The sequence below is a fragment of the Poecilia reticulata genome, linkage group LG5 (assembly GCF_000633615.1).
Source record: "Poecilia reticulata strain Guanapo linkage group LG5, Guppy_female_1.0+MT, whole genome shotgun sequence".
Classification (NCBI taxonomy): Eukaryota; Metazoa; Chordata; class Actinopteri; order Cyprinodontiformes; family Poeciliidae; genus Poecilia; species Poecilia reticulata.
In genome coordinates, this window is record NC_024335.1 from 28514012 (window position 1) to 28538843 (window position 24832).

General features: G+C 37.4%; 1 protein-coding gene across 4 annotated transcripts in view; it reads left to right on the plus strand.

The window, feature by feature from the left end:
* The first annotated feature begins 1136 nt into the window (after positions 1-1136).
* Positions 1137-24832, plus strand: part of epha8 (eph receptor A8) — a 130161-nt gene continuing 106465 nt past the window's right edge. For 2 of the 4 annotated variants that reach the window (XM_008410260.2, XM_008410262.2), the window contains exon 1: positions 1137-1532. In XM_008410260.2, the coding sequence (XP_008408482.1) occupies positions 1445-1532 (88 nt within the window). In that variant the 5' untranslated portion in view covers positions 1137-1444. The remainder of the gene's footprint in view (positions 1533-24832) is intronic. The other 2 variants (XM_008410261.2, XM_008410263.2) reach the window with 1 other exon arrangement.

Here is a 24832-nt window from a genome sequence, read left to right on the forward strand (position 1 = left end):
CCCGTTAAAAGTATTATTATTTTTATCATTAATACAAGTCATAGTAATATTAAGAAAAACAAATAAAATCACAAATATGCAGCAGTACGAGATATAAAGATATACTTGAAGTCTTGATTTTCTTCACACTTGCAAACAGTTGTGTTATAAATCTTGGAACTGTAAGTATTTGTTGTTTATTTGCATAGTTGAACATAAATAAATAGTTTGTTTTGACTGATAATACAGCCATTGAGACATGTACTAGTAATGCTTGTTCTAGAACTAAAATGATTACATGATAATTCATAACGAGAGATAAATAAGAATGAGATCAACAATACACAAATTAAGTATAAAGCATACTTTTAAATAAGTAACATTTTGAAATAAATCAAGAGGATGTCATCATCTGTTGATAAAGTTCTGTGGAGAACTATGATCTGATGGTTCTGATCATGGTTCACATCCATGCCTCCCTGCAGGAGGGACGGCATCGTCCCTCCTGCAGCGTGTCTAGATCCATATTATGAAACATCTTTGAGCAGTTTTACATCCGTAAACATCATTTGCACCGCGTTAGTCAAATGCAGATTTCGGCTACAGTAACGGCAGAAAAAAAATCTCAGTTTCCTCCTGTAATGAAGCCCATTTGTGTGATCCTGCTGCCACTGCAGCGGTCTGTGAAGGTGTTTGTGTGGAGTGTGACAGCAGAAAGCAATTGATCAGGACAGGTTCATTGATCTGCGGTTCAGTAGATGAATAGATCTAGAGATCAAACAGACACACACATATTTAACAGCATGTTGAGTCACACTGTGCTACACCTGAACACAGCGCAGGTTCCTATATGAATGCAGCGCGGAGCACTGATAACCGATCAATGCCATTTGGCCTTGCAGATATGATGCTGTTTTTGGGTTCATTCCACAGTCAGTCATTTGCCACCGGCTAGGTGAGAGTGTGTATGTTTGCGTGTGTCTGCGTGTGTGTTTGAGAGACCAGAGCCAGTGACAAATGAGGGTAAATAACAGAGAGGGGTGCAGCGTGCCGAACTCATGACCCAGAGAGATAAACAGAGAATCAGAGTTGGCCAGGCAGGTGGGATGGAGAAGGTGTGGTGAACACGCGAGTGTTTAGTGTGCTGCGCGGCTCTGATTGGCTAACGCGACTCTAATGGACGAGCTAACCCTCCCCTCTCGCACCCCCCCGGCAGCTTGCCGAAAGTCCGTGTACGTATGTGTGTGCGCGCGCGCGCGAGGCAGCCGGCAGACCGAAGCTAGCCGAGGAGGCAGGTTCTAACTCCCAACTCCAATGAGCTCGCAGCCAGACACACACTAAACACTCTGCTCGGCGCTTTCTCTTCAACTCTGGGACACGGAGGAGCAGCAGAAAGAAGACGGAGCGGAGGAGAGAGGGGGAGAAAGGCAAGAGGGAGACTGGCGGAGTGTGAGGGAGATCAACCATGGCTTCAGATCCGGGGCTGGCTGTGATACTGCTGTGGACTATATCACTCAGGGCTGTGGGCGCCGCAGGAACCAGCAGCAATGAGGGTAAGACTAGCACTCTGCACTCTTCTGAATTAAAGCTAAATCATCCACTAAAGTGTTTTCGTACGTCTGAAGGCAGAAGTTTGCCCAAAACAACTTTAAACATATCTGTGTATGTTTGAACTAATCCAGAAATTGCTCATTTGATGATTGCGCGCGCGAGCGACGATCACAGCCGCATGTGTTTGGCGTTAGTGACGTGAGCGTGTCTTCTTCTGTGAGTTCTCCGAGGACATCCTCTCTCTTCATGTGTATCCCCAGTGTTTTCGTTTCATATGGAGTGATTCCAGCAGCCTTTTTTGTGTGTGTGTACTTTCATTCCCCCCTGCCCCGCATCTTTCCACCTGGATACGAAAATCTGTTTTTGTCACTTGTTCAGCTGATGTCCCACACCGCCCAAAGTCCCCTGATACATTTCATTATTCCATTCAGTTTAGGTTCATGAGCCAGAGTAAAGAAAACGTCCAGTTTCAGCACCACTGCAGGAACGAACGAAAGAGTTTAGTACTCAGTTGAAACGTGATGTCAAAAGTATAAGGTTCCTATAGACGTTCTTAAAAAAGTGGAATAAATAGAATTTATTTTAACTTCCATGTCTGAATAAGAAAATTGAGTATGGTAAATGTTTGACTTTCCAGACTTATTAAAATGTTAATTGAAATATTTATATTTAAAAAATTTTTATCCAACCCATTTTCCAGAAATGAATTTACATTCATTCAAAATTAAAAATGGAACCGTATTCCTCTACTTTTTTCTTATTGGACAATAAGTTCTTAATTTTGATACCAAACAAGTATTGGCGCTAATTTTTGGGAATTTTACGAATTAAATATATGTGTAATCGGGCAAAATCTGTGATCTATTTTACTATTACTTTACGAGATTAAGCCTAGTCCAAAGAGTCCAGCTTTTGCATAGATATTAATTAGACGTGAAAAGACCATTTACCAAACCACTGAATTGTAAATTAGTTTTGGTATTGAATTGTTTCAAATGTAGGGAAATCAGAAGACCTAAACTAGATTGGCGTTTTTTCACTCAAATGTTCAGGTTTCTATTATGCCTAAAATAAACCTGAAAAAGTGTGGAACTTTGTAAATAAATACTTACAAGAACCTGGGGCGAAGCTGCTTCTTCTCCGGTTTACAAAAGTCACAGTGGAGAGAGCCAGGCCCACTTCAGGTCATATCTGCAAAATCACATTAGATTTTATCTCTATGAAATTTTATGCCCTCTTTTCCTTCACTGCTCTTGTTTGAACAATGTCCATTTGAATATCTGACCGCGGATACGTTCCCTTTCCTGCTTGAAGTCGGCAACTTTGAAAGATGATTCTCTTTTAAACAAACTCATAACGTGTCTGAAGACAAGGACTCATTTTGTAGTTTTATCTCCACAGGTCTGAAATCAGTGGTTAGTTTAAGTGAAACCATTGCATTGCCACAAACTGTGAATTAGGAGTAGACTGGACGAAGATGCTTCCGTTTTAAAGCTTTTATTGTTGTCCGATAGCAAACTGTGAAAAGAAGGGCAGAAAAATCTGGAAGCAAAGCCATGAAAATTTCCTTCACTAAATATCATCTTCCAAGGTTGGACTTTGACATTAAATAGAACTTTTTGTGACTGTAAAAAATATGTTTAGAGAAAGTGTTCAGGCAAACAATGAAATTCAAATCCAAAAGAAATTATTTTAACTTCTGCTCTAAGCACTTTTTTTCCTAATATTTAAACTTCAAATGGAGCTGTGGTTTATCTTTAATCCACACAATTAGAAATTAATTTGATTTCAACATTATACAAAATAACTGAGGCAAGTAAAAGAAAAGAACACCTCTGCTTTAGTTATGTTTAAAATGAAGAAAAAACAAAACATAAAAAAAACTATTCAAGTCTCATTTGGACCAAAATATAAATCATAGATTTTGAAAGAGAGTAAGTTGTTTTCCTATGAAATTTATAAAAATAAGTTAAGAAAAGAATCTCTTGCTTTTCTTCTGCTTAAAACCGAACTTTTAACTGGGCTGCAAATATTTAATTTCCACTGAATAGAGGAGTTTGTCTTTGAAAAGCTTTAAATTTAACTGGTGCAAAGGCTTCAAGCAAAACCTCGCTGCACAGCAGGCGGGCATTCAAACTCCCTCACACTGGATGAACCAGGTGTGTGTATAGAGGACCTCAGAGCAAGCAAGGGCCGCCAGCCATTTAGTTTTTCTTTTTTCAATAAAATGTATATATTTTAGGTTTGCTTCAATCTTCTGTTGTATGTAGATATTAACAGCCAGTCGTTTTTTGACGACGAAGGCTGAATTATACTTTTGATCCATATGCAGATTAATTTATATGTACAGAGATGAACACAAGGAAGCAAAATATAAAAATAGAAATCAAGTAATGTTTGGAAAAATTATTTTATGTCAGTTTTCTTAACAAAAAAGAGGAATATTGAATCTTGCACAGAGTCCATTGCATGGTAGAAAGTCAAAGGTAGAATATTTATTCAGCTGGGATTGAATCCAGAACCTTGTTAGCTTTGTTTTCTTTATTTCATTTTCATAATCTATTCTGTTTTTACACACATTTTTAATACTTTGCCACCATTAAGATTCTTCATATTTATGGAAAAGTATATTTAATCCTTGACAAGACAGAAGGCTCAGTTTATAAAAGAATAAAAATGGCCTATAAAAATATGCAATAAGTCAAAAACAGTCTTTGAAGTCAGTACATATGTTTTTAATGTTGTAAAAAAAAAATCATTTTTGGAGGTAGCAAAACTAAAAGTGTGCATAATAAAAGAGCGGCAATCAATTCTAAATGTTTTAATACTTAGATGAACGACGATTCTAATAGCAGCCTCATACACTCTACCGTCTCAGATGTCTGGATAATACCAAGGCCACTTACAGCAAGAAAAAAATACATCTACGATATCTGTAAAAAGTAAACCAAGAAGTTCTGAAATAGATAGAAATTAAACAACATTTTGAAGTGAAACCAAGCATACAGAGATGACAATTACACTTATAATTTATCTAATAAAAGAAATAACTGGTTTGGTCACTGCAGTTTTTTTTCTTAGTTTTATTTTTTTGTCATTGTTCGTACGTTTGCAATTTTACGTCTTGTGTGTCTGTTTTTAGAGTTCATGTTTGTGTCCCTATTTCATCATGAAGGTACTCACTGCATTGTTTTCACATATAGGTTTGATATATGTGAAACCTATATGTTTCACATATATCAAACCTTTAGGTTCAACAACCTAAAGGTTTAAAAAGAACCAATGAGAAAAAACAAAACAAATTCCCTTTTTTTTTTTTTTTTTCCAATAATGCAATTGTTGAATTCATGTGAATTTCTATTCTAATCATAGATTCACACACCAGGCTTTGATTTAATATTAATCTTTATCTGAAATGACTAGTGTTTAGGGGAAATACTACATAGCTTACAGTATCGTATTAAACAAAACTGAAACAATTTAAATGGAGATAAAATGTGATGTCATACTCTTTATGCATATGCATAAAAAATATATATATATATAGTTGTTATTTTGATAAACAGATATGAAAAGGCAGTGTGCATTGATAGTATCTGACAGAAACCCGAGTTTGTGTTTTGATAATATTTCTTCAGTCTCACATTTGAATATCTGGAAAATTGATGTAGAAATTCTAAATCCGTCTTGAGTGTCGGGACAAAATTTGAAGTCAATACAAACTAAAAGACGAGGGAGCTAGCACACTGTTCTTGAACGATGGAAGATTTTTAGAACAGCTCTACACAGCGATCATACTTCACACCTAACCAGGAATAAATACCTGCTAAAGTAGCTATAAGTATAAATACTCACAACATTATTCAAATGCATTTTACTTTTTGTGAAGTAGCGTAATGTTTATTACATAACAGATTGAACTTGCCTAGTTAAGTTCCTTGGCGTTTAACAGTCAGTCGAACGATGAGTCTCAGAGATTGTTGCCTTTGTGTCTTTAAAGAACTACCAAAACGAGACTTTTTCACCGCTGTTCGATCACCGATTTTATAGCACTCTGACCTGTCTATTCAGATTTTAGCCGGCTCCGATTCCTCTCTCACAATTATAAATAACTATGTAGAAATTATTTGTCTAATACAGGGATAAATTGAAGATTGAACTGTCATGAAATTGAGCAAAGAAATCTTTATCATAAAACAAAACATGTTTCCAAAAAATATTTCTCCCTCTACATTACAGAAAATCTACAAATTCACTTAAGTCCTGCTTGAGACAGAGGTGTCCCTATATAACAACTAAAACAAGACAAAGCTCTCAAACTGGTTTTATGTCCACACTTAAAACAGAGTAGTCAACCATATCACAAGTTGTTTGTTTWTKTTTTTTTTTTTTTTTTTTTTTTTTTTYAAGTTCAGCTTCATGTTAATAGCAGCTGCGATTAACACAATACTGGAGAGGGGGGCAGAGGAAGCTCTGATTTGCCATGAGATGTGTTTGATTGTTAAACTGTTTATTTATTGTAACTATACAGTAGCATTTCTATGATTTATCGTTGATTATTTATCAGGAATCTTCTCCCTTATGTGTGTTTGTGAGAGAGAAAGAGATGGAAATAGGTGTTACACAGCTCTACAGTGAAACATAGTTTCACATTAATGTGGCTGGCATTACTAAGGGTGTATTTCCCATTGAAACACTTAACTTCAATCGGCTGCACGGTAGTCATAACTGAACTTCTGAAAAGGATGAAAAGGAGAAACTGCTCCACTCTGAGTCTAACACCCTTTTGTGCCTGGCTGAATAAACGATTGTCCTGCACACCTTTAACTTTAATCCACGCTAATGCTAAATAATCTTACCTTTATAACATCTTCAGCTCTGAAGAATGTTGTGTTTGCAGTATAAAATCAGCTAAATTGAGATCTTCCTAGGTATTTCTCGTTTCTCTGGTAACGTGTGGAAATCTTGCTCTTCTTTAAAATATGTTGTGAAATGTTCGTTGAGAAATTCTGAATTTCTAGATGACATTGTCCAGCAACAGGTGAGGGAGGGGAAATTCTACTGTAAGCACCGTATGACCAATTAGAAAACATCTCACTGGCTGCATTTCCACTGACCATAAAATTGCTCAAATTGAAATTCCAAAAACAAATCTCCTTAATGGAAATCCTCCTGGCAACATAGCATTTTGGGAAAAAACTCAAGTTTTTTTTGTTTTTTTTTTAAACGTTTTTTCCCTAGGTTGAGGTGGTTTTTCAACAGTATTGAAATTTGTGTACACATAGCAGCTTATTTGTTCACACTGGCCTCCTTGGACAATGTGTAGCTGGTGCCACCAGAGCTCTCACAGCATCGCACATTTCATCAAAAGCTAGGCCTTCATTTTAAAGTGTTGAATCCATAGCTCTTATGTAAAATTGTCAAGTACAATTTCCCCGAAAACGGCGCCCTCGTAGCTGCTCGCAAGTATGAGGAGTTTGCTGCTCCAATGACTGAATAAGATGCAGATGTCTTTTCTGGTAGATGAGTGCTTGCGCCATGGCTGAAATATGAGTGTCTTATGTAAGTATTTACATCCATCGCCGCCATGATATTTATTGTCCTATTGCGTGACCAGACTTAATAACAGCTCAATTGCAAAATTGAGCTTTTCGACACTAAAAGAATATGGGAATAGTTTTGTGCACATTTGTCTCTCAAAACATGAGCTCAAACTCAAATGTGGTATTAAAAAAAAATAACTAAAAAAAAAAAAAAAAACGTAGGCCATCACTCCCTGGATAAATCATAGATTGCCAATATAAAAGAGACTGATATTTGAATCTGTTTTGTCAGGTGATGTGTGAGCCAAATATACTTTATATTAGACATCTGGTGTGAGTCCATACAGAATCACCTACCAGGATTTTCTCCACACAGACCCTTCTATCTGCGAGCGCTGTCCCTGATTTCTCTCACTGCCACGTGCAGCAGGAGGATAGCAAGCTTTCCTTCAGGTTGTCGTTCGTTCTGAGGAAGATGAAAAGACCCACGCAGAGAACAGGACTCACTGCTAATGAGCAAACCGTAGGTGGATGATTATTAACACATACCTCTGCTGCAGGACGACCAACTGGGGAAATAGGGACCCAGAGGCAGGAACAGTGTGTGGCAATCTCTTTTTTTTTATCTGCTTTATTTTAAGATTTGAGTATGAAATATAGAAGCAACTGAAACAAAAATACTGAGGTTGAAAGCAACTACACTGTTGGGAGGATAGTTTTTTTTCTTCTCCAGCAAGAAAATGTAAAGACAAATTTGTCCGCTGGAAAAAAATGTGTTTGATTTAGATCGCTGCTGCCGTGGACGTACACACAGCTGTTCATTTTACTCAACTATTCTAGTCAGCAGGAGACCAGGCTCGTGTTTAGCAGCATTGTGTGAAAAGAAACTACGTCTCGGTTAATAGCTCAGAGAGAAAACCTCATCTCCATACATTAGAGAGAGAAAAAGCCTCTCGGCTATTACGCTAAGTAGTGAAGCTGCTTAAGCCACATAGCTCAAGGACACTTCAGCAGCCTCTCTGACAGGATACATTTCAGCCCCAAAGCCTTTTATGCTTCAAATTTTAACACAGATTACTGGTATCAGTATGTAGCTTTTCACACATAAAACACTTTATCTGAACGTAGATTACCTGCCGCAGTCTGTTCTGAATATTTACTTTTTCCTTCCTGTGTTTTAATGTAGTCCTGTAATGTGTAGAATAAATTAGAGCCTCTTTGAAAATGTTATGTATTTCAGTAACTCCATCATTAAGGGAAACTCGTTATACAGATTAGCTACACATAGCTTTTTTCTATTAATTTCTACTAATTTTTATGATTTTATGCTTCCAGCAAATGAAATCATGACATTTAAGGTTAGATTATTATGACCAATAAAGAACATTTGAACTTGGTAAAAAAAAGTATGTTTAATACCTGGAACATACATTTTGATACATTTTGAAAATGTACTTTTAATTTGATAAATGAGGCTATTTTCTATTTTTCTTAACTATGACTGTGAACAGAATGGCAATTGGAGAAAATATTCAGCTCGATAAATACAATTACTTAAAAATGACTGAATTCAGAGAGTGTATTCCGTATATAGCTACAGTCTTCTGTTGTATAAATAAAAATACATTTTGAATTTATCGGTTGTTTTAGGAGGTGCTGACTTAAAATGCACTTTCCCTTTGGGATCAGTGACATTTTTTAAAATTGATTCAAGTAGAATTTAATTCTTAATTTTTAGCTGAAGTTATTCATACCCCTGTCAGATTTAGGTTTAATTTTTTTTTTAAATGAATAATTTTGTTTATGATTAAACTAGGCATTTCTCAAATGACAAAACAATGAACCCCACGCCCCCACAAACACACAAAATAAATCCTGATCAGCTTTTTATTCATTTAAAAGAAACTAATTTTAAAAAATGGTTTGGTGATGATGTCCAAGTATAAATTGATGTTTATGAGCCCAGATGTTAATTATTTTATACCTACTCATTCAGGTGGGTTGTTTTGGGGTTATTAGGTAAAACAAATCACTCCTACATGTTGGCTTTTGTGGGGCGTTTCACTATTCACTCTAATGACCAAATATACAATAAGCAGTTTTACACTAACATAAATCATTTTCTTAATTTGAATAAAATTTAAAACAAACCAAAATTTCTTTTTAAAAACTCAATTAAATGTCTTCAAAACACAAACCACATGCTTCGACTCTATTGTATCTCCGATTGAGTTTCTTACATATTAGATTTACACATTCAATAATAAAAGTCAATCGCAGCAGCTTTTAATATTACCCTGGATAATGTTTTTTTTTTCTATAACTGTCAATATTTTATTATTACAACAACTCAGTTTCCAAACATGGACCCAGACTTGCTCACACACTCAGTCAAGTAGCATTCAGGAGATCCTCCTCTCCTCTTCCCCACAGTGGTCCAAAGTCCAAAATATCCCACTCAAAGCTCATTCAGCAGTTCTGCTTGCTTACAAGCATTCAAAGTCCAGTCTCCAGTCGCCATGCTGAGGTTTTCCGACTGCGGAGTTTTGGGACTTTCTTAACAACCGTGGAGTTGGTGTTGCTATGTTAGCACACCCACAGTGGCTCATCAAAACTGCAACCAAGTCCTCTGACCTGTTTGTGTCGTTCTTCTCACTACAACACACTTGTCCTTCTTCTGTCCTCCCCTGTTCTCCTAAACCGCTTTAAACAGCATTGGGATTGTGCTATGTGTTCTGTTTTTAATACCATTTTTCTCAATTTAAAGATGGACCATAAAATATTACTTTATCACATGTACATAAAGTACATCACTTTTTTTCATGAGCATATTTTATTGTCTGCTAAATGCCTGGCCTGATATAAACCAGTTTGTTATTCTACACTTTTCCTCCTATAGAAGATCTGGGCTCTCAGCTTTTGAGCAATGATTGATTCCTGGAGGTGAAGGACTCTGTTGAAGTTTTACATTTTACATCACTAACCATTGTCTGTGATGTATGTAATGCGCCAGTTTGATTCTATGAAGCCTGCAGAAAATGTTCTCCGCTGTAAACAACCATCCTCCACAGTTCCGATTCGAATGAAGCGACTGTTAATGCTCATGTCTGGAAGCGTGACCATCACGGACTGAACGGCTTCCTTCACTTCCCCCTCTGTCATTGCTACAACTACAGGCAGACTACAGCTCAAAAACAGTGCAGAAAAACAACATTCACAAATTCTTCTTCTGTTCGCTGATTGACTTGGTAGAAATTCTACTGTAGCAATCTGAGACGGGAGAAAGCCAAGCCTGCCCATGAAGTGAGATTAGAATCAAGTGGAATTGCGTTGGTAGGCACTGGCCAGACGACTAGATGCCAGAATAATGACAAACTAAAACCTAAAACCATCTTGGTCCTGGTTCTTTAGTCCCTATTTTAAACGAACAGGAATCGTCCTATTTGTGTTTGAAATGGTACACCTTTTCTTCACTCAGCCCCACGCATATCACTCAGACTCACGGCAACGCGAGTGCGGGACAGGAAGCAGGAAGAGGAATGTTAGCATTCATTGATTGCTCAGGGCATAGCAGGACTTAAGCTGAGCTGTAAAGCATTGACGCCATGAAAGTCTCCAGTGGCATAAAAAAGTCACTACATTTGTCACTTCCTGTTTCTTTTTGTTTATTGTTTTATATATTTATGTATGTGTGTATATATATATATATATCATTGGTCATATATAAGGCGCACCGTATTATAAGGCGCATAGAATAGACGCTTCAGTTTGGGTTGCCGATTTGTTCCATACTCTATTATTACACATCCACATTTATAAAGAAGTGGTCCCCGATTACTTTATATAGTAGGCTGCCCCAGTCATTGTTTCACTCACGGTGTTGGTGTTATTGTGCCCAACTGCTTTCTGGGTAACACAGACCAACCAACACGCAGCCGCCGCAGTCTCTGTCTCTCTTCCATAAAATCTTATGGAAGGTGATCAAACTTTTTGACTTGAGGCGAGCGGCCCACGGTGTAGAGGTAGATCCGGGAGCCCATATGTGGGGTCTTTCAGTTCTCAACGGTTCCCAGCCTTCAGACCTTGGCTTTCCTTTCTACTTATGCCCACTTATTGTCTGACTGCCATCACTAAAGGCTAGTAATTCCACAAAACACCTTAAAAAATCTGTTTTGGCTTAAATCGTGGTGTTTAAAAGGCATTTCTACTGAAATTTAAAGGAACTATGCATAAACTAGTTAGTTATTTCTGAATTATTTTATATAATATTTTGGGCTTCTAGGAAATGGAGAATTTGAAATGTATAAATAATGTTGGTAATCCTAACTGCTTTAGAAAAGAAATGCCGTTAATGTAAATATACAGTTCAATATACATTAATCACTAATCATGTCTTTTATTACCTCTTCACAGACTTTTTCTGAGCTAAAGTCTTTTCACTTTATCATTTTCGGTTGAACTACTTTTATGAGCTAACTATTGCAAACTATTCTTTCTGGTTCTTAAATTTACGACTCGTTTCTTCTCTGTTCATTCAGACTGTCAGTCGAGGCTCTGTAAAGCGAACTCCTCTCCTCCTCAGGGGAGAGTCTTTATTTTTAGTGAGGTTGGAACGCAGACTTTTCCCTTTTTTCCCATTCTGGCTGGTTTTTCTTTACACAGGTTACGGATGTTTGACCCTCCAAGAGTTTTCCTCCTGCAGGCACCGGTGTCTATGAAGACATCAACCTTGTTAGCCAGCTGTCAACAGAAATGTTGGAGTCACCAGATCGATTTGTCCTCAGAGTGGTGAAAGGCCACGCGTCCCGAGGTGGAGGCCTCTCCTGTGTGCCGTCCAGACTTTTATCAGATCCTTATGCTGGGCTGGCCACAGATCAGCGGCGGTGAGCTGACTCCGCTGTGCTCTGTGATCGCAGTCGTGCTACTGGTAAATACATGCTTCTACACTTTGCTAGCATGCGGGGTGTGCGGTCTCTCCTTGGGATAGCCGAGGATAGAGCTGAAATGTGAGAAATGATTGTAGTCGAGGCTTGGCAGCCCGGTAATGGGCTGGTGTTGTGGTTGTGTTGGCACGTCCTTCCTGGGAGAAAATCCTTGTGATGTTCCCTTCAGCGGAGTGACGGAGAGGTGTTTCTGCAGGGATGGCCTCCACTCAGGTGCAGGCTGACAAGACGAACAGCAGATGAGTTTAAAACAAAGGAGCTGCTTCGTGATGGAGGCTGATGGAGAGAAGCGCTCCGCTCGCACGCAGAGTGCACACAGTGAGATCAAGAGAGGGAAAGAGGGGGTGGCAGCTGTCTAAAACACACCTTCTTCAAGTTTCACCAGCTGGCGTCTTTAGAAACATTCGGAGGGAGCACCAAGCTGATATTTGCTGATAAAATGCTCTCAATTCCTTTTAATCCTTCAAAGGACTTAAATGTTCATCAGGTTTAATGGAAGTCCAATGAAAGTCTATTATTTTCTGATAACCACAGGCAAACCTGCCAGCCGGTTCCCAATGCTGCGTTCCAGCTATTAAAGTTAAACTGCAGGTTTGTGCTGCCACTCTGTGAATAATCAGAGCTGCTTTACTTACAAAATGTGGAGAATTTATAGGAATTCAAACACTTGAACATATGTAGCAAATGATAATTAATGTAGTACTGATTTTAGACGATACATTTCATCAAATTTATCACAACTTTTTTTTCTAAGAATATTAAAATGGCCAGGTCAATGACTTGAGAAGCTGGTGAGTGTGAACATAAGAATGTGTTAAAAGATGTGCTTTATAACACAACTGCCATAGTTTAAAATACTTTGAAACAGCCTTGAGCACACAAGCCTTAACGTCTCCTTCATTTTTAATGATCTGTTTGCTTTATTTGTACGCTGGATCCGTGAGGTGAACCCCACTAAACTGCTGGAGGACTGTAGGTTATACCAAAATAAAAGATCAATTCAGAATGTAACGTTTTTTTCAAACATGTATTATTTACACAGTTAAAATGGTGTAAGTTCATTTCTGAAAAAAAGAGTCGACTTATTCTTAGGGATTAGTTAGAAGGTAAATGATCAGATTAAAAAATGCTTTGACAACTGTTTTTGTAAAATACTTTGGGTTCCTTCATTTTTTTTTTTGTTTTGTGAATTTTATTTTTGCCAGCTTTGATGTGTTGATGCATAACGTTTGGCCAGTTGATTTAGGGTATATTTGAATTATTTAAATAGAGTGACAGTAATTTATTAATTTTTTTTTTTTAGAAAAAGGAACAATCTGTCACTTTGACTCCATTTTAAATACGTTGTGAACAAATAGACTTTGGGCTAACAAATAGACTTTTTTAAATTAGCTTGAGTTATAGTCTCAGACATTTTTTGGCAACTTTTTGAATTTTCGACAAGAATATGATAGAAAACTGAAAATCTATCAGAATGAACGTTGCAGATAATTTTTTCACTCCTAGTTTTATTTTTCAGCAAATTTGTTTTTATTTGAGTTAGCGTAATGAAGCTCTGCATTTCAAGATAAGATTTTGCAACAACTCAAAGCAGACCTCATGCAGTTCTATCTTCTGTTTCAGCTTTCACATCTAAACCAGGAGTCTACAGCCTTTACAGTCCAAACAACTGCTTTTTTCCCTCAGTCCAGCTAAATAAAACTCATTCAGGGTCATAAATGTTGCATTACTTTTTTAAAAAAGACATGTTTTGATTTGTAATCTATAGATTTTCTAAATTTGCCATGTTGTAAGAACAAATTTTACCAATAAAAGATTTTAAAATAAAGAAAAATGTGTATCTTTTGCAAAAAAGAGGATGGATACATGTTCTCCCATGGGATGTTGATATTTGTAGAAAATCCTGTAATAAAAAAAAAAAGACATTTCCAACCAGTCTCCTTCACCAACTGGTCTAAGAAAGTATCACTGGTACTTTATAGTGTTGAAATGCTGAAAAGTCCAACATTTTACACACTTTAAAAGAACTGTGACTAGAAAGTCTACATCTGATAAATAGAAATTTTACTTTTTCCCTCTTACAAAAAAACAAAAACTAAGACAGAAAGGAAATATGTAAATGATATTTAGAAACTTAAGTCTTGTCTAAATAGTGAATTAGTAGAAAATCTCTCCTGCCAGTTTATCCAGACATCTCTTCAGGAATATGTACACACAGACATAAAAGATCCTAGTTTAGAAAATGATAATTTATGTAAACCTATCTTAAAAAAACTGAAAGTGAAAAGATATTGATTCCCATGCAGTTTTAACAGAAGGTTTTCAATGTCTGTCATAAGCCCCTTGTCTGTGACTCACCTACTGGAATTCATAAAAATACAAACATACAGTTCAAATATAAAAAGATCTCAAGGTTGAACACTTCACAAAAACATTTCAATCTGGACTAGATAAGTCTGACAGAAGGAAAATGACAGGAATTCTCCCAACAATGTTTCACTGTTCTCTGCGTCAGCTGCCTCATATTCATACAATCCCTCTTAATTCACAAATCTATTCCTTGTCTCACTCTGATAGCAGATTAACAAAATGGGCCATGTATCCCTGTGAGGTTGTAAACAGAGTGTGTGCTTAAGTTTTTATGCCAATTGTTCAATTATTACAACAATGTGTCCCATTCTGACTAAATATTCTGGTGAGAAACAAAAACCTAATTAAAAGTAGCATTACATCAGATTGAGTGTTAGAAATGGAGAAACTGATGTATACCAACACATGGGGAGTAATCTTTTTATTGCTCAAAGCAAACTTTCAAAAAATTAAAAAAAATCTGATCACTAAATCAGAATCAGTTTGCCTTTACATATGATCTGATAGTTATTAAAACTTGCCACTCTTTTCTGTAGTGGTAGTATTTATTTAATCTCCACTTACCATCCTTCTTACTGCAGGTTGTGGTAACATAAACATGGGTCCTTGTACAGTCAAGCAGCCAGTGGCTAAAGAAAATGCATATCTATGTTACATAATATTTAAACCCTAGAGAACCAGGAAGGCAAGGGCTACTAATTAAAAGTTCCTTAAAACTATGGCGGTATAAAACTGTCAAGCATAAATTTAAAACATGCAGGTATGCAGAAGGTTGAGCGGGATGTAGTGCTTAACACTACTGTGGTGCACACAAGTACAACACGTACACTGGATTGTCTACCTATGAAAATGACTCCAATGTAACATAAGCACTGACAGTCAGTATCATAAGTTCAGCACAACCTAACCTCTGAATAAACCTTCCAGACCAGAAATCAATGAGCTTTGTTGGTAAAATATTGATAAAATCACACAACTGTAAGAAAATGTACTTTTTCAGTTGACTGAAGTTATTGATCGTTCTGAAACTACCAAAGTCACTTTTAAATTGAAGTCTGAACAAAACAGAATTTTTGACTGTTTTTTTTTATTTTAGGTTTTCTTATGACACTAGTGGCCTTTATTCAACTGTAACTGGACAGGAACAAGGTGAAAACATGCAGTAAATGACCTGGGACTTGAACCAGGGACAAGTGTATGGAGGACTGTAGCCTCTGCATGTGGTGCGCCTGCTCTACCACTGAGCCATGTGATGTCCAGCTGTATTTAGGTTTTGCTGCTTTTAGCATTATCAATGAACCCATCACATGTCTGGACTGTGGAAAGTAATTAGAAAACTTATTGAGAACATTTAACCTCTGTAAAGGGACCTCTCAACTGGTCATCGAAACAGACTTCACTGCCAACTTAGTTTATTTTCATAATTAGTTTTTTTATGGAATCATTTGAATTTACATATAGTAAATGAAAAGCCTTCATTAATTTCATTAAAGTTAATCTAAACATTGCCTAGAATTGTTCAGCCCAGCCTTTGAAATCCTATTATCATTTAAGAGAGCAATTAACTTTCAGAGAGAAAAAAAAGCAATACATAGTTTTATAAAAAATGGCAGTGCAGTCCTATTATGACGTACAGAACATATCTGATGCCCGAGGGACATAAAAATAGAGGTCACAAGCATCCTTTCTCTCTGTTTAGTAAACCAGACCAACTGATTGCAGTTGGATGTCTGTGAATTAGGTCTTAATGTTGAGCTTTGTTTTGAAGTAAAGTGGTTTAACCTGTCACAACATTGTACTATATTAGATTGCATAAAAATTAAATTAATAATTACATTTAAAATAAGATTTGAAACATTACTGAAATTGTAATGTTTAAAATCTATTCTAACGAGGTATTATGTCAGATGTCGTTCACTGGCCGGGTAAAAAGCTTAGCTAGCTTATAGGTTTGACTCTGAACCACAAGTCTTAAGAACATCATAGATTTGAGCTTTTCTGTTTTCTGCTGGTCAACAGACACTGTGTATGAGAGCATTTAGCTCAGCCAGCCTTAGTTAAATGTTAAACTAAATGCTTAGCTAGCTTTCAAAAACTAACTTTATTCAACAATTGATAAATGTTAAACTTAGAAAGTAATAAAAAAACAATAGAAATAATTTCATATTTAATACACTCAAATATGTTTTTTTTTTCTTTTTGTTTTAGTGAGGAAGAACAAATCAAATAGGAGGTAATGATGCATTTTTTTGATAAAGTCATTTGAAGAAAAATAGGCATTTCTGGTGTTTTTACACCCGATACTCCAGTAGACTCGGTTAGATTTGGGATGAAAGTTGCAACATTTGTTGCATGTTCAGCTGGTCCGGTTTACTTTCACACTGCACTGTCAACCAATCCAAAACCTGTTTACCCTCTTCACCTGTGGTAGCGCTGTTCTAAGAACCACTGACGGAAACATGAAAACCTCTAAAGAAGACACAGAGCACAACTTCCTTCTTCACGAAATCCAAAAACGTCAGAGTGGTGTCAGATTGTGGCAGATGTAGGATTTCTGTTTTGTCTTTGACAAAAGATCATAATACATTTCTCCCACTAGCGCTAGACTTGTATGTTTGTTTTTGGTTGTATTTACCCAGAATGCCCTGCACTGTAGTCGATTTTTGGAGTGGTCTCTGGTCTGTTAGACATTCGCATTCGCTCCAGAGTTGTCTTCAGCTGAACATAGACCTAGGTTGTTAGGCGGTCCAGAGTTCACGTGTTTGATCCTCATCATAGTTCGATTGAACATTCATGTCTCCCCAAATGAACCAGACTTTATAGGCAAACAAATTAGAGTTGGTTCAAAGCCGACTAAAAGGGGCTGGTGTGAATACACCCTTGGTATTTGATTTAAAATTGCAGCACAAAGATGTTATGTGAGACTGTTATCTGAATCTAAGCAAATATTCATAGATGACACATTTGGCCAACTTCCTCTTATGCTATCAAAGACCTTTCATCGCTCTAAAAGGCCACCTACTCTGTAATTATGAACTGATTAGTCAGAGTAAAAACAGATTTCATGGCCCAGCTATCAAAAAAATACTGCAAGTACCACACAAATAGAACTGCACAGAAAACGCTAAAATCCAACATTGTTTTGTTTCTTTTGGCAGCACTGTCTGTGGTAGACATAAGGAATCACCAAAGAAAACTCCTCTACCCCTCCACTGCATGTTTTGAAGGCTTGGAGTCACGGCCACATTTGTATGACCTGTATTCATTTCTGCCTAACGTGTTTCTATAGATATCATGGTCTATTTTCTCTCATAAGGTAGGCACTCTCTGAAGAAGGAACAGTGACGTGACCATGGTGTGAGACATGCTGACTGACAGTAATTATCCCCATTCATCATTAGGCATAAGCCAGGGATGATGAGAGCTCTTTATGTAAAATGTCAGCTCGCTGAAATGATGAAAATGATTAAAGGGCTTCTGCGTGAAATAGAGACGTACATACAGCTCAAGCTGACAGCATGGGGCCCGCGGATGGAGCGCACTCTGACTGGGAAAATGAAAAAGAATGCAAGTACTTTTATTTATTAAAGTGGAGTGAGGGCAAGGCTGATATAAAAACATCAGAGGCTTCCCGAGGCTGCAAGTTGAGTGTATTGATAAAATTTCTACTATTTTCCCCGCTCTCTTTCGCTCTGCTTCTTTGCTCAACCCAGCTAACCTCTGGGTGAACTTTCCCAACCAGAAATCAATAAGCCCAGCCATACTTTGTTGAAATTTCACTGCAGCCGGTTAAACCACGAGTCACGACTTTCCCTCCGTTTCAGCAGTCATTGCGAAAACATCAACCTACTTCTCAGTGGACACCAGCGCACACAGATAGTACACTGTCATCTGCTTATAGACTTTCCTCTCTTTTGTATTCAACTCATCTGTCCTTCTCTGTCGCTTCTTTTCCCCTTACTTCTCCTTTTTACCTGCTCTATAAATAGCTCCGCTTGCCTCTCCTCTGCGTCTGTTGTCATCCCTTGGGAAGCAGGGCAGGCCTGGGCAGCAGTACAGTCGGCTGTTCACTCCGGTGTCCCCTGGGAACCGATGGGCCTCGCTAGCCCTAAGCATCCTCCATCCTCCATCATGCAGCAAACATGATGCCTCGCAGGCGTGCGTACACAAAGCAGGGTCTTGTGCTCCAGCCCAGGAGCACCTGCTAAAATAAGATATGAGGGATTGTGCCGGGCTACGCTGGCCACTGTAAACCCAATCAGAGGAGTGGAAGCTCCACTGCTTGCTCTTTCTAACCTAATCTTGTGGTTTCGGAGAAGGGTAAACCGTCGAGTGTTTAAAGTATATCCTGCTGTTTCTTTGTTGGGAAAGCGCTGTCTCCAGTAAATTTTGTGCTGATATTATCAAAAAAGTTGCACAGTGCACACCTCTGTGCTTAATTTCCATAACAATTTTGGACGCTCTGGCACTGATTATGATGTGTGCTCCTGTGTCTCCAGTGTATAAATAAGTTGTACCTTGCAAGACACGGCTCACCCAGACGTGATGCAGGGAAGGCTGCCAGTTATATTTTTCTCTGACTGGGAGATTTTAGATGAAGAAACTACTTTTCTGATTGTGGTAATCTAGAAACACAGACTCAAGACTGAACCTACACTTGTGCTCTATAGGCTCAGACATGACATAGATTGACATTTTAGGTCTACTCGTCTCTCTCATGTAATCATTAGTGAACTGAAGCTGATATGTAAGCAGACTACAGCAGCAGTTATTACTTGTGCATGCTTCCATGTGAAAGGGTCTGCTTGATTTCTTCACCACTGATCTTCATGACTGTGTGGTATGTATTCATGCTCTGTAATGACAATGAGAATGCTAATGTCTCTAGCTGAATGCTGTATTAAATAACTTCGAATTGTTTTAGAACAGAATTAAATTTATTTACATCTGATATAGTTATTTCAAATACTTTTTATAGAGTGTTCTACTGTTTTTTTTTTTTTTACTGTATTTAATAAAGGCTGGGCCCTTGACTCGTTAATTTTGATTAATTAATTACATGGATTTTAATGTGTTAAAAGTAGATTTTCTTTTACATACAAAGGTTCCACCCTGAACCTTTGTATCCATGTATTTTTGTTATACCTTCAAGTCTGATGCACAAGCAACATTGGCAAACGACAGCAATGGATGACGAAGCCGCTTCTCTTGGCTCACTGGTTGTTAATTTTTGCTTCAAAAATCGATCTGATTGGACACTGGAATAAGCAATTGTTGTGTTCAAGTTGTGCTAAAAGGAGTTATCCAATCAATGAAACTATTGGGGGCTAAAACAGCATCTCGGTGCTAAACATGTAGCATCAGCACAGACATCGTAAATGCTCATGTCAGCGTCCACAGGCCACATTTCTAAAGAAGTTCCATGAATGATCAGGAGTTCCTGAAACACTGGAAAGATGGATAGGATAGAACTTTGCTCCAATCAGATGGTTGAAAGATCTAAATCAGAGATTAAAAGCAATAAATACACTCCTGATCAAAATCTTAAGACCAGTTAAAATACTGCAAGAATTTTCATTTTGTACTATTGGATCTTAAGAGGGTTCTAAGTAGAGCTTCATAGTTAAAATAAGAAATCAGCGTAAGAGACAAAAACTTTTGAGCGGGGAATTAATTGAAAACTGCATTTACACTCAAACGTGATTTTTTTCAGCTGATCAAAAGACCATTGCTCAAAAAACCCCCCAAACTCCCCAAAACAGAAATCAAAGTGTCAAAATAAAGGACTCAGTAATGAGTAGCTCCACCATTCTTGTTGATGACTTCAAACAATCGTTTAGGCTTGATGTCAGTGTTTCCAGGAGGCTAGTGGGAACGTTGCTCCAAGTGTTGAAGACGGCTTCACTTAAGGCATCCACTGTTTGGAACTGATGTCCATTTTTGTAAACTTCCCTTGCCATCCATCCCCAAATGTTCTCAATTGGGTTTAGATCCGGGGAACATGCAGGATGGTCCGAAAGAGTGATGTTATTCTCTTGGAAGAACTCCTTTGTCAGGCGAGCATTGTGAACTGCAGCATTGTCCTGTTAAAAAACCCAATCATTACCACACAGACGAGGGCCCTCAGTCATGAGGGTTTGCCCGCTGCAACATCTCCACATAGCCAGCTGCTGTTTGACGCCCCTGCACAATCTGAAGCTCTATTGTTCCATTGAAGGAAAACACACCCCAAATCATGATGGCGCCCCCACCACTCTGCCATGTAGAAAACATCTCAGGTGGGATCTTCCTTGTCATGCCAGTAACATTGGAAGCCATCAGAACCATCAAGGTTAAATTTTTTCTCATCAGAGAAGACAACTTTCTTCCACCTTTCAATGTCCCATGTTTGGTGCACCCTTGCAAAGTCCAAACAGGCAATTTTGTGGCATTGAAGAAGACGTGGCCTTTGAAGACGTTTTTTGTTTCTGAAGCCCTTCTCTCGCAGATGCCGTCTGATGGTTATTGGGCTGCAGTCAGCACCAGTAATGGCCTTAATTTGGGTAGAGGATCGTCCTGTGTCTTGACGGACAGCCAATCGGATCCTGCGGCTCAGAGCTGGGGATATTTTTTTGGGTCTACCACTTAACTTTTTCCATAACCCTCAGGATCATTTAAAAAATGCAAAATGACTGTCTTACTGCGTCCAACCTCAGCAGTGATGGCACATTGTGAGAGGCCTTGCTTATGCAGCTCAACAATCCTACCACGTTCAAAGTCAGTGAGCTTTTTTGCTTTTGCCATCAGGAGGTCTTGACAGTGTAAAGACTTGACAGAAAATGACATGGAATCCAGATTTTTGCACAGCTTTTGGCTTTTAAAGACTATGTTCTTAAACTTTTGGATCAGCTGAAAAAAATCATGTTTGAGTGTAAATGCAGTTTTCAATTAATTCCCCGCTCAAAAGTTCTTGTCTCTTGCACTGATTTTTTCCTTTAACATTGTGAAGCTCTACTTAGAACCTTCTTAAGATCCAATAGTGCAAAATGCAAATTCTTGCAACTTTTTGACTGGTCTTAAGATTTTGATCAGGAGTATATCTTTGTTGTTGAGCCCATAAGTCTATTTATTCAACAATTTAGCATCAAAAAGGGTGCCTGAATTGAAAACCGCATTTATATTGTCAGCATCTTGTTTCTGAATAAATTAAGAATAATTACAGGCCCTGCAATTAATTTGATTAAAAGTGTTAAGTCCCATCACAAATTTAGTCATACATTCAACATTTTCTCTAAATTACAACTATATTTCATCTTGATCATTATATTCAAAGCAACATGTTTGCTGTTTATTCTTGTCTGCAAAAGCTTTGTATAAATCATGATTTCTTACTTGTGGTATGAAATTCTGCAATGATTACGGTTAAATGTAATCAGTAGAATGTAGATGGCAAACTTTTGACATTTGACATAAACTCAATTTGACTGCATTGTTTTATCCCTAAGATTGATATAGAACACATTATTACATTTTAATCTTTCTATATAATTTTGATAAATTGACTACAGTAACAATAAAAAAGTATTTACCCACTTGGATATTTTATTGCTTTTAAAAATCAGTCATTAACAAAATGTGGCCTTTTTGACAAAAGAAAAACAAACTGTTTTCTTATCGGCACTGTATATGTTTCTGTATAGAATATTTCACATTTCCACTTCACATTGAGGCATTGCTTGTGACGATCTCGCATAAAATCCCAATAATTACAGTAATAGAAAAAATTTTAAAGATTTAAGGGGTGTGAAAACTTTCAACGCGCTGAATCGCAGTTCTACCCAGGTACCATACATCCATTTGATTGTATTGTTGTTTAATTTTTCCTCATTAGTTTTATTGAAAATCCTCTGAACTGAAAGTCAGCAGAGGATTCAAACATATTGGAGTTCTTCTGCTCTGCTTGTTGTCTGCTATGGAATTGATCTGATAAAAATCAACAAATCAAAAATGCATGAGCCACGTAAAGATTTCATCAAAAAAGAATCAAGTATGTGGCAGAATCCTATTACTCTGAGGAGGATGGTACACCTAACAAATCAAGTCCTCAATCCAAGGCCCCTGTAAGCTGGAATCCCAACGGAGGAGCTGCAGTGCTGCATGGCTTCGGTTCTTGACAGTGTCTGTTTATTTAGATTTTAGTTTAAATGAAATCTTAAAGATTCAACCACAGCAAATGCATACAGAAAAAGTGACTTTTTGAGTAAAGTCACATTCAGTACGGCTCGTTTTTCAGGTTAAAACAGATTTTTAATGAACTTCACTTTTTTGTCTCTAAGTGTTTTTTTTTAATAGTCTGGTGGAATATTTTAATCTTTCATTATGCTGTGAGCAGAAAATAATCACAACTAACAGAAATTAAGTTTTGAAAAAATCTGTGTGGAATTAATCTGTGTAACGTGTTCAGTAACGCAACTGAGTTTCTGAAGCGAGGGAGCTTATGAATAATACTGCCACCTACAGAAATGAATGGCCTAAGTCATTGTTTGCCAAAGGTGTTCTTTTTTTACCCAAATGATATTTTGGCAAAAAAGACATGGTGATTTTTTTTTTTTTTTTTTTGGCCAAAAGTAATTGTGGCACAAAGAAATGACTTGGGCCATTACTTTAGGAAGGTGACAATATTGACATTTAATATGAATATACATATTCAAAGATTTCAGCTTTTTTATGCCTTTTAGGTTCATAGACTCTGGAGGATATGTTTCTGTGGACACTACTAGATTGCATGTCAGTTTCATAAGGGAACAAACAAACACTGGTTATTGGAGAGGTGATGGAATCTAAATCATATTTCACATGAGAGATTTGAGCTTGATTGTTGCAGAAATAAACGTAGTCTTGTCTTTTTGTAAAATGTATTTGCTGTCATTGTTTCAGTCTTTAAGGCTGAATGGTGGCACAGCAACAATGTCCTGGGTGTGTCACGCGTGTGTCAGACATTTATAAAATTCTAGAACAAAATGCTTCCCGTATCGTTAACATGTATCTGTCAAATCCCAGCCTGGAGTCTTTCTGCATGGAGCTTGCATGTTCTCTCTGTGCCTGTGTTAGTCTCTCCAGGTACTCCTTGAGAGAGCAAGGTGTGTGGTGTCCGTCTCTGCACCAGTTTGTAGAGGGTCTACAAACTGGCAGACCCCCAGGTCGTTTAGGTCCCACTTGCCTTAATAACTTCTGTGTTTGATTTTATTAATTATTGCTATATTTAGTGTTAATACATGTGTGACACGCGTGTGTCACACATTTATAAAATTCTAGAACAAAATGCTTCCCGTATCGTTAACATGTATCTGTCAAATAAAGGACTACTTTGTATTTTATAGCCAGGGTGGCGATCCTTTTGTATTCCAAATTAATTCTGCATTTCTCTAAAGATTTAAGATCAATTAGTGGTGGAACTCTTAATATCTGAATTTGGTGGTTTCTACTTGTACAAATTGGAAAAAAAAAACTAGTCTCACGATAAAAGTAGTATACACAAGCTTACAATTTTCCACTTCTTAATTCCATTTTATGTTGAAAAGACCAACATATTTTCCTCACTTATTTCATTGTACTTTACATGAGACCAAGAAATTTTCAGTGAACGGTTACCAATTTCATTACTTTGGTGTATCGGGGGGAAGAAAAACTGCAGTTTTATAGTCTTTGTTTCCTTGTGGTGAGAACTTGAGTAGGAGTTTCCTTTATCTGCACCGAGTTCCTATTTAACATACATAGAAAATATTCTGCCTTTATAACTGCTTTAAAGACTCAGCTTGTCTTTAAAGCAGCTTTGTATTAAAGAGAATTTTTTTTAAATTAATATCTGCTTTGGAAAGTGGTAGGAAAAAAATAGAATCAAAATGAATGAGAACAAAAAGGACAAAAAAAAATAAATTATTAAATATACGGCATTGCGTATTTTTCATCTCCTGCTTTTTTGTCTTCACAGCTTCTAACTACTGGGTGCATATTTTTTACTCTTTCTGTAATCAGTTTTTTGTTGGTGTGCTGTTTAAATCAAAGAGCAAAAGGAGCCAAATAAAATCACCTGAAGTGTGAGGTGGGTGGCTCTCTCTCAGATATGCTAACACAGGCACACACACACTCTCTCTTCAGCTTGTTTGTCTCCGCTCTCTGTCGCCAATTCTGTTTACCGCTTTAAACCTCTAAAACTCCATCCGCGGCATTCCCCGTACAAACACAGGGAGAGTTCAGAGGAAGACGATGAAGTCAAAAGCGGTGAGTCTTTAGAAGGGAATATTGGAGAGTCATTATAAGTCGCTCAACAATCTTTCTTTTTTTTCCTCCACGAGACTGAACCTCACCACCAGGGACAGAATGCTTACGCTGCTGCTGGGACGTGTTGAGAAAAGTGGGGCCTCTGGGGAGGAAAACTTTAGGGAGAAAGATGAGATGAAGATGAGC